Raw genomic sequence first — 13,068 nt, 5'->3', positions numbered from 1 at the left:
AGGTAAGGACTACTTGCTTGAGTAAGGGTGGGAGGTTTGGACTCTATAATTGCAAAAGAATAATAATTTAATAGAATGACTAGTTGATTACTTGAGATGAAAATAGCTCTAACAAGGGATGCAAGTTTTCTATTCTTTTATTAGAAGATGTTTCTAACACCACTGTGATAAAAGAGTAATGCAAGAAAGTTCAAAAGGTAAATTTAACATCTAAACCCTTAATTCAGACTATTGTTACTACTGCTCACATCATGTATAAAGGGTAAAATGTTACTCTCATGTTTTAATTTCTTGCTTGTCTAAATGTTTATCGCAATCTTAATGTTTCATAAAGGGTATTTGTTTTTGTTTTTTTTTAATTTAAGCTTTACTATATGTTGTTATAATGAAACTTGGTAGGACAGTTTCAACTGATCAGCACTTTCCATTAAATTCTAAAAAAAAAAAAAATCCCAAATTTTTATGTCATTTTATGAGACATCAGGAAGAAATGAGACCTAAAAACTGTCAGGCCCAGAGGCAGATTTTATTTTCTCAAATAAAAAAAACAGATATGAGCTATTTTTAAGTTAAACATTAAAATGTACTTTTGGCATCATCAGATGCTTTTTTGGTGTGTGCAAAGTTCTACCCAAAAGGCATAATTTTTTAGAACAAAATACAACTTCACAGGCAATTCTCAAACTAGGCCAACACACTCTTGCATTTTGGAGAAAAGGAGTGTTTTTAAATGGCCACAATCTTCACATTGAAAAATAGGTATCCCCTTTAGCAGTGTTACAGTTTATGAAGTATTTTTGTTTTTACTATGCACTGATAAACATTTAAGAGATTTTATATGAACTGTTTCAAGCCATCTCAAACTGAAAATTGCCATGCGAAAGGAGACACAAAATTTGAGTTTTTCCTTTTCCTCCATCAAAAACCTCAGGATTTCAAATGCTTTTCTTGCCAAACTCTACACAAAAGATAGGGAGTCCCTTATCATGGTAAACAAATATGAATTTCCTTATGGGGTTCAGGAGACAATGCTTTGGAAAAGCACAACCAAATATGCTTTCCCTAGTTAGTAGTACCTTTCCTACACTATTATTTTTAGATTATCTTCTTTTAAAAGCTCACATGAAATTTTTTCATATATATATATAAATGAGGTCACTTTCTATGCATTAGGAATCTTGCCCCAGTCCAACAAAGCACTTCAATATCTGCTTAAAATTCAGAAATGAGTAGTCCCACTAAAGTCACTGGAATGTTTCTTGCAATATTCCAACAATGCATAGGAAGACTATAGTATGGATAAAGAATTTGCTGGTATGTTTTATGTAATCTGACATAACCACATGAGAAGGCTGAGCAGTAGTTTCACTTATTTTGCTAAAACTTCATTATTTAAAAGGAGATAAACCATTTATTTACCAGGAGATTTGCATGATAAAAATACTACTCACCAATCATACTTAGAAAGGTATTGCAAATAAGAATATGGCTGTGGACGCGGCTGCATCTGTTAAGAGTAGTGTACTGACCAAGGAAAAGTTCCCTACACGCTACACTGAAGTTTAAAAAAATCCAAACAATATTATGTCTTTAAATAATATTAAAGGGCTAACAACTGCACACAGAAAAAATAAAGAGCTAAGGAAAGAGTGATCATATATTCAGGAGGCCTCAGAAATTAGGTGATATTGCATACTTGAAGGGAAAAACAGCAAGGAAGCCGACAGTATAATCATCACTGTTCTGGAGCCTCTTTGATTGCTCTCTATATCGTCCTGAGCTCTGACTTCCATGGCTTTTGTAGGCTTACATCAGCCCCTTAACATTAAGTTAATTGCTTTTATATTAAGCAAACAGTCACCTGATCCCAGTGAAGCTAGCAAGATAGGAAAGGTATAGAATATTAAATAAATAAATAAGCAAGCAAGCAAGCCAAGAAAAATGTTGCAAATGCTAAGCTAGAAGAGATGCAGAAAGGTATCTTGAGATAATGCAGATATGAAGCATAGTTCATCATCTTGTACTAATCGACAATTTTACATGCTATAAAGTGTTTATCACACAGATAACTCCAACAACAATTGGTGTATTTGATGAAGCAAAATGCTAAAGATATATTCATTTCATATTCACCATTTCCAAACCAACTCAATTTCTACTGTACTTGTTACATGTACTGGAACAAGCTATTTTCATGCTTTAAAAAGAAAAATGTAGAATTTCACAACTGAACTGCAACAGTGAAAAGACAATCATAACATTTAATCTACCTCCTCTAAAGTATTAATCATCTGTGCCCTACAAACCTAACATTTTCTCATAGACTCTCAGACTTTAAGGCCAGAAAGGACCATTGTGATCATTTAGTCTAACCTCCTGCACATTGCAGGCCTCAGAACCTCACCCACACACCCTCCTGTAATAGATCTGTAACCTCTGGCTCAAATCATTGTTTAAAGATTTCACGTTACAGAGAATCCACCATTTACTCTAGCTTAAATCAGCAAGTGACCTGTGTCCCATGCTGCAAAGGAAAGCAAAAAGCCCCTAAGGGTCTGCCAATGAAACTCGGGAGAAAATTCCTTCCAAACCCTAATTATGGTGATCAGTTAGATCCTGGGTATGTTGGTCAGACCCACCAGCCAGATACGCAGGGAAAGAATTCACTGTCGTAACTCAGAAGCCTCCCCATCTAGTGTTCCATCTTCAGACACTAGAGAAATATTTGCTACTAGCAATCCCAGATGGGTCACATGCCACTGTAGGCAATATCATACCGTCCCCTCCAACAAACTTTTCAAGCTTATTCCTGAAACCAGTTAGGATTTTTGCTCTCACTGCTCCCTTCAGGAGGCTGTTACAGAACTTTACTCCACTGATGGTCAAAAACCTTTGTCTAATTTCAAGCCTAAACTTGTTGATGATCATTTATATCAATTTGTTATGTCAACACTGGCCCTTAACTTAAATAACTCCTCTCCCTGCCTGGTGTTTATCTCACTGATGTATTAACAGAGAGCAATCTTATCTCCCCATAGCCTTCCTTTGATTAGATTAAACAAACCAAGCCTCTGGGGTTCTCCATTCCTCTGATCATCCTAGTTGCCCTTCTCTACACCTGTTCCAGTTGGAATTCACCTTTCTTAAAATGGGAGACCAGCATGGCACACAGTATCCAGATGAGATCTCACCAGTGCCTTGTATAATAGTAATAACACTTCCCTATCTCTACTGGAAATACTTTGCCTGATGCATTCTAGGTTTGCATTAGCCTTTCGAAGTGTAGCAAAGAAAACAAAAGTATGATTTCCTAATCACAATGCAATAGAACATGAAACTATTAATCTAAAACCCTTTGTAAATTCAATAAGCACTTCCTCACCATTGTGCAATTCTCCCGTAACAGTGCCTTCACCCTGTGGACTGCCATCCTGATCTCGCCACTTCCAGTCAATTCCTCTGATTACACGAGCACCAGGAACCATGTACTTCAAAACTTGAGAGCGAACTAGTCGCCTCTGCCTCCGCAGATTAGCTTCTGCCTCCTTAGCTGCTTTTCCTACACACCGTAATTGAAATGTAGATTAAAGAAAAACCTAGACAAGATTGTAAAAGTATGTTTAAAAGATAAAGCTAAATTGCATGCAAACTTATTTTGAGCTTATTTTTTAAAAAAGGTCCATGACAAAGTTCAATTTATCACTTTCCCCATATTCACTTATCTTCATGCCATGCATTCACTATCACTTTGTGGGAAAGCACATTGGCTACATGTATTCTTTTCCTTACCTAATTGATCTTCACACACTCCATTCACAGTACCATAAAGTTCAAAACCAGACAGGGAGAGGTAGTGTGTTTGCCCACTGGCATTCTTTCCCATCTGTTTTATTCTTATATGTCTCCATCCTTGCTTCTCATCCTTTGGTGGATCTACAGGCCAGGTTGCTGTAGAACTTCATATTAATTGGGGGGGAAAGAAGAGAGGGTTACTTTTACTAATGCTAATTTACTAATGCACGAAAACTGACAAGAACATGAAAAATATGAAAATAAGAAGCTTCATGGGTTACAAAATTTGTATGAGCGCTGGTGTGAATTCACAAGTGTTACCTGCTTTCTCCACAAGAAAACCAAAGCCATCTTCTAAACCTGGAGTTCAATTTTTCCATCACGTGAACCACATATTAAGAGTCTCATAGAACACTTCTCCGCCCCACTCTTGACTGCACGAAGCATTTAAGCCTCCCAGTCACAATTACATAATATTCCTGTAGCTACCACAGCAATTGCTTACAGGAAAAAAATAATATTGAGTAAATTAGTAGCTTGTTTTAGCTGCATTTACTATAATGTAAGGCAAGTCAGAAACAAAGGGGAAGGCCAGCATCAAATGATCAGCCAACTTGCTACGAACCAGCAGCAAGTGCTCAGTGGATAATGGCCCACAATTTGGGGAAAACTACTCTAAACCATCTTATGTTGCTACAATGCATGTTAAGCTTATATGACCAACTTATTCCGGAATAAGAGGAATGCTGTGTTAGACTTCAAATGGAACAGTAAACAAAATTTGCTCTAACATATTTCCACTGCCTATGCCAAACATTAGAAACAATTAGGCAACAATCTGTTCTTACTACTATATTGAGATCAAACATTTGTTACATTCTACATTTCATAGTGCAGAGTGATAATGGGAAGACACTTTTTAGCAACAGTGCATCTCTTCATTATTCATATCCATTAACAAGATCATAACAAACAAGCAACCCTGTGGAAAATGCAACAGTATAGATTTTCAATATTTATGAACATTTAAGTCCATAATGCATCAGTGAAAATTAAAATGCAAAATTAAGTTTGTGGACTAGAAATGCACTTAAAAGAACCAAAGAAGGGTTTAAAATTAGAGATGCAAAAGCCTACATCTAAAAGCTAGGAAACAGCAACGCATGTTTTTAATTGACAGTTCAACTTTGTAAAGGCAGATAGAATATTTTCAACATACCCTGGTTCGTTGAGACTACAGTCATCAACATGGGTATACAAAGTAGTCCAGTTCTGTCCATCCTTGGATACCTGGAAAACCCAATTTCTGAGTGCAGATCTTCCATAACCACGAGCATGGCGTAGCGTATAAGCCGATGGTATTACCCAAAGACCAAGATCTATGGCAAACCAAGCATTCTTATCATCGTTAGTATGACAATTCAGAGCTGAACTCTCACGGCTTAAGATGTCTTCCAAACGTCCATAAGGCAGATTTCTTCCTTCTGAAGATGTAACCACTACTAACCCATAGGCTGCTGGATTTACCCACTCATATGCAGTTCTACATTGAAAAGAGAATTGTATTACTCATTTATCATTTACTTTAAAAGAACAGATCAGTAAAGTTTGACAGACTGCTGAGAATAATTTTTAATTAAGATTAAATTATAAAATAGTCAGAACCCCAGAGATATTAAATAACTAAGAGACAATCCAAAACTTTCATATTATTATGAGGAATTCTAAATGAAAACTATTTGTCTTAGATAAAGATAGAAATAGAAAATTCCCAAGACAACTTCAAAGATTCACAATGCTCTTTTATTCTTCAGGTACAACACACACAAATTTAATTCTATCCAGGAATACTAAAAAGGAGATATTGTTCTTTTTGAAATGATAGTATATTCCATTTTACTACAATACTTCCTTCAGTTTTGCTCCTGGAGATTATGGCATATCACATTTGATTTAAATAATTCTGAAGAATCTTACTTTGCATTTGTCCCAATCCAGTAAATAATTCCGTTTTCATCAAAGTCATGCTGGTGCCTGAATACAAATGTTTGGCCTTCACGTAGTTTTCGTACAAAAACAAATGAAGCCCTGTCAAAGTCATACCACTGCTTTGCTACCTAAAGAATGAAAAGAAAACTGAAATGATATCAAGAAAGAATGCCTCTACACTTTGCAAATTCATCTGTGTGGGATGTTGCTCACCATTTTCAGGAGGTATTGTTCTAAGGATTCAACTGTCGCCAAAGGCTCCATTTTCAACATTCTGCCAGTTCGATCTATCAAAGAAGTCTCCCCAGAAGCACGTTCCAAACGAAACCTCAATCTTCTTGTTAATATCTAAACTCAAGTGTACCAAAACATTAAACAAGGCCTCTTCTTCTGATCATACTTTTTGTCAGTTTTATGAAAGTTGACACATTTCATCATAATAAAAAGTTTTACTGATTCAAGCAAAATCATTTACAGTAATGTCTATTTACTTTTTGGTAATTTAAATAGTATTATAATTAACAGTAGCAATAATACTTTGCACTTCATAGTGCCTTCCATGATCTTAATAACTACTTTCAAGTCTGAATGAGTTAAGACTCAACACCTGTTTGGCAGAAATGGGTAAACAGATGGGGAAATTGCAGCACCCAGATGTTATAATAGGAAGTCTGTAGCAAAGTCAGAAACAGAAGTCATGTTTCACTGGTCTCTCTCCCTGATCAGGGTTTAGCCACAAGACCATCTTTCCCCTCACAGTTTTCCTCAATCCCACAGCTACAGAATATTACAAAAGAAACCAAGGTTAACAACTTTCACATTCTACTGGTTCTTTAGTTAAAGAGTGGATCAGTTTTTTGTAGATATATGTAGTGGACACTGATTCCATCTGAAACAGTCACGATATTATAACTGATTCTATGTAGCTTAAGACATTGTAGTCTGCAAGCTCTCTCAGGCAAGTCATCATTGTACTTGAATTTTTTCCTCTTTTTTCCTCTGGTTACAAATGCTAAGTTTGTGACATTCTAAATATTCTCATGGAAAGAGTTTAGATTCATAATCATAGGAGGATGACTTAACCACAAAATTAAGCTGAAGAGAACCTAGGTTTAGAGAATATTTTTAATAAACAGAAGATGGCAGGAACAGAAATTGCAGTTGAGAAAAATTATTGGTAAAGCTGAAAAGCAGTACCGCAGGATTAAATACCTACTTTTCAAAAGTTACTGCAAGACAGAGAGCCCCTTCTATTCCTAAAAATTCTTGCATTCTTATATTAATACCAGGAATTAATTTGTCAGCATCAAATTTATGGAAAGTAGGATGGAGAGTCAGTACAAGAAATCGAACAATTGCTGTGCAGCATGCTGGCTTTAGAAAGTTTATCCATCAAACATTACCTTACTAAGGAGGAATAAACTTTGAATTTTTTCCCCCTTTTTACAGATGCTTAAAATAAGCCAAACTTAAACAATGTCAGTTACTTTTAACTTATGGACAAGCAATGGCAACGCTTCTCCACATTGGTCTGATGAGATAATAAACTGGGTATATGAGAAATAAAACAATTTTAAAGTATATGTAAGGAGGGGGAAAAAAAATCACTTAAAATCCACCTTTGTTGCCACTTGCCTCTCCAAACAACAACTCATCCTTTTCATCTCTAAACTGACAAATGTGCTGTCTACAATTTCTCTCCGGTCCTCCAGTTCCATCCTAGATCCTCTCCAAGCTAGCTTTTGCCACTTGCACTCCACTGAAATCGCTCTCACCGAAGTCTCTAATGACCTCTTTCCTAGTTGAAGTTCAGCCTCATTCAACACAGTCCATCATACCCTTCTTGAAATCTTGTCATCCTCTGGCTTTCATTACTGTCCTCTCCTGGTTCTCCTCCTACTTCTCTATTAGCACCTTCAAGCATGTTCTTGGAGGATTCTCCTCATCCCCCCTCCAACTTTCTGTGGGGGTTGCACTCTGGGCTTTTACTCCAGACCCATCTCCTTCTGTCCAAACTAAAATCTCAGCCAGTCTCTGACACCTCACAGATGTCTAGCCATCAGCTCTAGCTCAACATAGCTATAACAGAGCTCTGAATCTTCCCCTCAGCTCTTCCTTCTACACTGATCGTTGGGACTGAGTGACAGGCAAAATAGAGTTAATGTCCACATCACCTGGGCATCATCTTCAATTCTGATCTCTCTCCAGGTCCTCATATCTATATCTTAAAGTTTATTTCTGAATAATATGTCTAAAAATACAGTCTCTGCAATCAATCCACACAGCTAAAAGGCTCATTGAGGCTATTATAATCTCATATCTCAATTATTGTAACATCCTTTTCTCTGCCCTTGACACATGCAATCTTGCCCTGCTTATATTCATTCAGAATGCTGCTGGCAAGGATCATTTTCATTGCCTGGCCTATCCATCATCTCTTATTCAGCCGAATTTTAATTTTCCATCTGGTACAGATATCTGTACTGACAAAATTGACTGCATTACAGAAATGGCTGGGGAAATGCTAGAGGTTTTGAGACAGGATGGAAGTTTGGGCTTTTGGCACCCCCAAGGAGTTGTGGAATATGGTTTTAATTTTGATTGTCATGCCCAGTTGAAACTTTTGGTACTGGAGAAGGGATGCATCTCCTCTTTCTAGCCATATTTTGAGGGGGAAAAGCAGGAGTTTAATTTGAGTTAATTTATGTTTCTTTTTCCCACCACAGCAACCCTTCACAGTAGCTGTCTCCAATCAACCAATAATGTCCGACTTTATCACCCACTTGTTAAATTTTTAAACAAGAACCTTGGTGCTTTCTCCCGCGTTGCCCTTCTTGAAAAGAGCTCCCTTTAAACATCTACAAAACGACCCCATTATCCTCTTTCAAACTCTTTGAACGACGTCTACAATAAACTTGACAAAAATTAGGCAACCAGTATGTTGATACCACTGCCCATCATGCTGATCAACACTGTTCCACTGTTTCCTCGTACTCCCCCATGTGTGTTCTTCTGTTGTTTCTTGTCTTACATTATAAACTCTTTGGGACAGGTACTATCTTATTGCTCTATGTTTATGCAGCCCCCAGCACCATTACAAATAATAACAAATATTACAAATGACCTTATTGTACATTATTGCACAGGTTGGTTGTTTCAGTGCAAGCAAAGTACCGTATATACTCATTCATAAGCCGAATTTTTTTTAGTAAAAAAGGGAAGCACCAGAGAAGGGAGTCGGCTTATGAACGGGTATAGAGAGGGAGAGGTGAGACACAGCCCCTCCCTCCAACAGAGGCAGCACAGCCAGCATAGACAAAAGGAAAGAGGCAAGGCCAGAGTCTCTCTGCTTCTGGCCACGATGCTCTCCCCCAGCCTCCGAAGCAGCTGCAGCTCCGGGGCTGGCAGGCTGTGGCCACGCTGCCCCGTCCCACCCCCCAGAGCAGGCTGTGGCCGCGCCGCCTGGCCCAGCCTGCTGGAACATGCTGTGGCCGCACCACCCAGTCTGGCCCGCCGGAGCAGGCTGCAGCAGTGCTGCCCAGACTGCCGGAGCATCTCCAGCCAGGCCAGAGACATCATCTCCTGGCCCTCTCCAGATAAGGTGGGAAGGGATGGGATGGGGAGAGTATGGGGGTCCCGGGCTAGGGGTGGGGTCATTTGGGGGGTGGTTACAGGGGTTACTCCCCTGACCCCCAGCTTCTCCCTCCCAGAAAAAAAATTCCCCAGCAGTTGCTGTCCCAGCCTGTCAGGGTAAGCAGCTGGCGCACCGGGACACTTTGTTTACTTAGGTTTACCTCCATGCCTGCGGACGCTTCAAGGTAAACAAACCATCTTGGCCCACCAACGGCTTATCCTGATGGCCCAGGAGCCAAAGTTCGCTGACCCCTGAATTATAGGGTCAGCTTATGAACTGGTTATAAAAATTTTCTATTTTTACTTATCCATCTTGGGGGGGGAGGGGTCGGCTTATAAATGAACTGGCTTATGATCGAGTATATACAGTAAGACAGCTCCAGCTCTGAAGATTTTACATTGTCAATAACTATGGTACAGATGACCAACAGCTGAAGTAGTAGTCCTTTATTACAAAGTCCCCCAGCACCAAGAACTAGTAATAATGAAAAAAATCACAGTACATAAACTAGGATGTTTCCCTATGCTGTTCTTTTCTTAGGGCTTGTCTACATACAAAAGTATGTACAGTACAACCTGCTAGAGTGGATGCAGTTATATCAAGGTAAAATGGTTGTACCGGTACAGCTTATTCCCATACAGGATGAGGAATATCACTGGACACAAGGAACAGTTGACAAATCCCCTCTTTTTTCAGTCAGAATTTACCTGTACACTCACTTTCTGTAAGAAAAACCTGAGCAGTACAGCAAGTAGCAGAACATTAAAGAAGAAGGTCAGGGTTTTTTAAGGTTAAAACAAATTCTCCAATTCTTTACAACTTGACAGGAATACACCTCATGTAGACTGACTGAGATTTTTTCCTAAAATTAATATGAAACTCAACATTATACATTACTATAGCAATACAGTGTTACCTGCAAATTATATGTAGATCCTGGTGTATCATACAAGTAGAGAGGTAGGCGTTCAATAGATTCTAACACTGCTATCAATTTCCGAATTAATGCAACTGCTGGACGACTGTGAAGGGAAGCAGTTAGACATTACAAAAATTACCTCACATTGAAAATTCAAGAAAGTGTTTTTGAATAAATCTCAGGGGATAGCAATGTTTTGTTTTAAAGTTTAGAAGAAAGGTGAAATCAGACAGTTTAAGAAGATAACTTGACAAACGTATGGCATGCCTGTATTTACCAAAATGTTTAATTATTTCAATTAAAAATATCTTTAACAAACATTTAAAGATACAGGTGTAATGGTCTTTCTTCCTTTTTTAGGTACCCTATCTTCTATACCTCAAGGGACGTTTGGCGACCCTTTAGCAGTGGAAGTTGTTTTCAGCCTACAACTCAACATTCTTCCCATGTCTTCCAACTCCCTTGTTTTTCTCTGTCCTCCCTACTTCCTCCTTCCTTCAGCTACTCAATATTGTTAGGCCTACTTAATTCCCTTAGGGTATAGCTACACAGCAAAGAAAAACCCATGGCTGGTTCATGCTGGCTGATTCATTGCTGTGTAGATTTCAGAGCTCAGGCTGGAGCTCTGTAGAATGGGAGGGCTCCAGCCCAAACCCAGAAGTCTACACAACAAGAAAACAGCCCCACAGTCTGAGCCCGAGTCAGCTAGCATGGACCAGCCATGAGTTTTTCTTTGCTGTGTAGACATACCTTTAAGTTGAGGCTTGCTTCAATACAAAACTTCCTGATGACATTCTGCACCAGGGGACTTAGAAATTGATGCAAGCATCACAGAAAAAATGAAAAATGCAATTTTTCTAAGTTATGGGTTTCTCACTTTTACTGTGGAATCATATCAGAATCAAATATGAACTGATGGCTGCAGGCAAGATACGTTATCAATTGAATCATGTCAGGTACTCTTTACGCATTTTGGCAATTAACATCCAACCAGACTAAGCACCAGGTGAAAGGGTACTAAGATAATGAAATACTGTAACTAAAAAGGAAAGGCCATGGAAAAAAAGAGGAATACAGGAAACAGTGGGACAGGAGAATAGTGAAGCTCTGCGCTATAAAACAGATCTGATATATAACAGTGGGGAGAAACCAGATACCATCAAACTGTACCACAGAGCCACAAAAAATGACAAATCAAGAAAATAAATATGAGAAATTAAGAATATACATATTTTCAAATAACTATGTATAAAAGGCACCACACATTAATGACAACGTATTTATTTTGTGAATACCCTCTGGAAATTAATTTATCTAATGGCTATTTAAGTAAAACAACACTCCAACATGTTTATGTCAGTCTATAGTCACCAATTCCACAACTGTTAAACAGTCTACTATGCCACTGTACAATGAAAATGTCCACATATGACTGATTAATGTGAAGTTACTTTATGCCCTTATGAATTAGCATAAATAGAGCAAACTGGTCAGTCAATTAGTACTTTAAATGGCACTTAAGACTAGTTTTCCATTTCACCACTGGAAGACCAAAACTAAAATGAAAAACCCCATAGCAAATGGAGGTCTTATTTTGTGTTACTGCTTCACAAATACAAATTATTTTGTGTTTTTACCTTTCATCATCTTCATTTTCACTGAATGCTGTTTTGAACACATTTATTCTCTCTACTAGTTGGCTACAATCTTGTTTCACATCTAAATCCACATTCTAACAAAAAAGAAAAATATTAAAATATGTAAAATAGTGCAAAGTAATAAATATATTGCTTCTTTACACGGAAAAATGAACTTGTTCACACTTACTGACCGCTATCAGTACAGAAAGAAAGATTAAGCAAATCTGAAAAAACTTGATTTTATCTTTTGGTAACACACAAACTTCTGCTTCTGTGTTTTATATATATATATATATAAATATAATATATATATGGAGCTATGCAGACTTAAACTGGCTGAAGTGTATGTGTGTGTACACACACGCACACTCTCACTCTTCAGCCGGTTTAAGTCTGCATAGCTCTGTTTAAGTCAATGAGAAGCTACGCTTATTTACACCAGAGGAGGATCTATCCCTTTATTTTAAATTGTTCCATTTTTAAAGTAAATTGTACTCTTTTTTCAACACCTCCAACTTTTTAATAAACTTACATTATTTAAAACAGTAAGAAGTGCCTGCACTAAGCCACTACTGCACATTTCATATGGTGAGATAGTGTTTTCATCCTTCAACAGCACAATTAAGTTTTCTAAAGCAGTCTTCATTAAATCTCTCCAAGTATTTTCTCCCTCAATGCACTGGAGACAAAGAGAAGCATAACATAAGACAAGTTAGTATAATTTAACTAAAGAATTATTCCAAGTACTACTACATGTGCAGTTTTTGACAATATATATACAAATTGTAAACATGAATATTTCATGTCTAAACTTATTGCAACTTTTCCTTGTTTCATGACAGATACATTAAGATATAAAAGCCTGTATTTACCTGTCTGTTTGTATGAAGTTCCCAAGAAGATTCTAACTGGGTTGCTATGTTCCTCAATGTTACAACTACTCCTCGAGGCATGCTTTCAACAGCTTTAAAATGATCATCATATAAATCTCTTGCCATAGTTCGTACCTGCCAAAAATTATTCTAAGGATCAGGATTAAAATATTCTTTTTATATTTTAGTATGCACAATTAGCCTCCTGAGGTGTATGGATGT

At 37.6% G+C, this 13,068-nt stretch overlaps 1 protein-coding gene across 8 annotated transcripts in view; it reads right to left on the bottom strand.

Annotated features, from left to right (window-relative positions):
- The window catches only part of HECTD1 (HECT domain E3 ubiquitin protein ligase 1), an 89,255-nt gene that overhangs the window by 30,562 nt on the left and 45,625 nt on the right, over nt 1–13,068 (bottom strand). For all 8 annotated transcript variants that reach the window (XM_039534879.1, XM_039534878.1, XM_039534882.1 and 5 more), the window contains exons 16-24: nt 12,847–12,981; nt 12,507–12,653; nt 11,972–12,066; nt 10,332–10,437; nt 5,995–6,129; nt 5,770–5,909; nt 5,012–5,335; nt 3,790–3,956; nt 3,383–3,559 (exon numbers count right to left, since the gene is read on the bottom strand). In XM_039534879.1, coding sequence (XP_039390813.1) covers nt 3,383–3,559; nt 3,790–3,956; nt 5,012–5,335; nt 5,770–5,909; nt 5,995–6,129; nt 10,332–10,437; nt 11,972–12,066; nt 12,507–12,653; nt 12,847–12,981 — 1,426 coding nt within the window. The remainder of the gene's footprint in view (nt 1–3,382; nt 3,560–3,789; nt 3,957–5,011; nt 5,336–5,769; nt 5,910–5,994; nt 6,130–10,331; nt 10,438–11,971; nt 12,067–12,506; nt 12,654–12,846; nt 12,982–13,068) is intronic.

This window comes from Mauremys reevesii, linkage group 4 (assembly GCF_016161935.1).
Source record: "Mauremys reevesii isolate NIE-2019 linkage group 4, ASM1616193v1, whole genome shotgun sequence".
Lineage (NCBI taxonomy): Eukaryota > Metazoa > Chordata > Testudines > Geoemydidae > Mauremys > Mauremys reevesii.
This window is presented reverse-complemented; position numbering and strand designations above follow the sequence as displayed.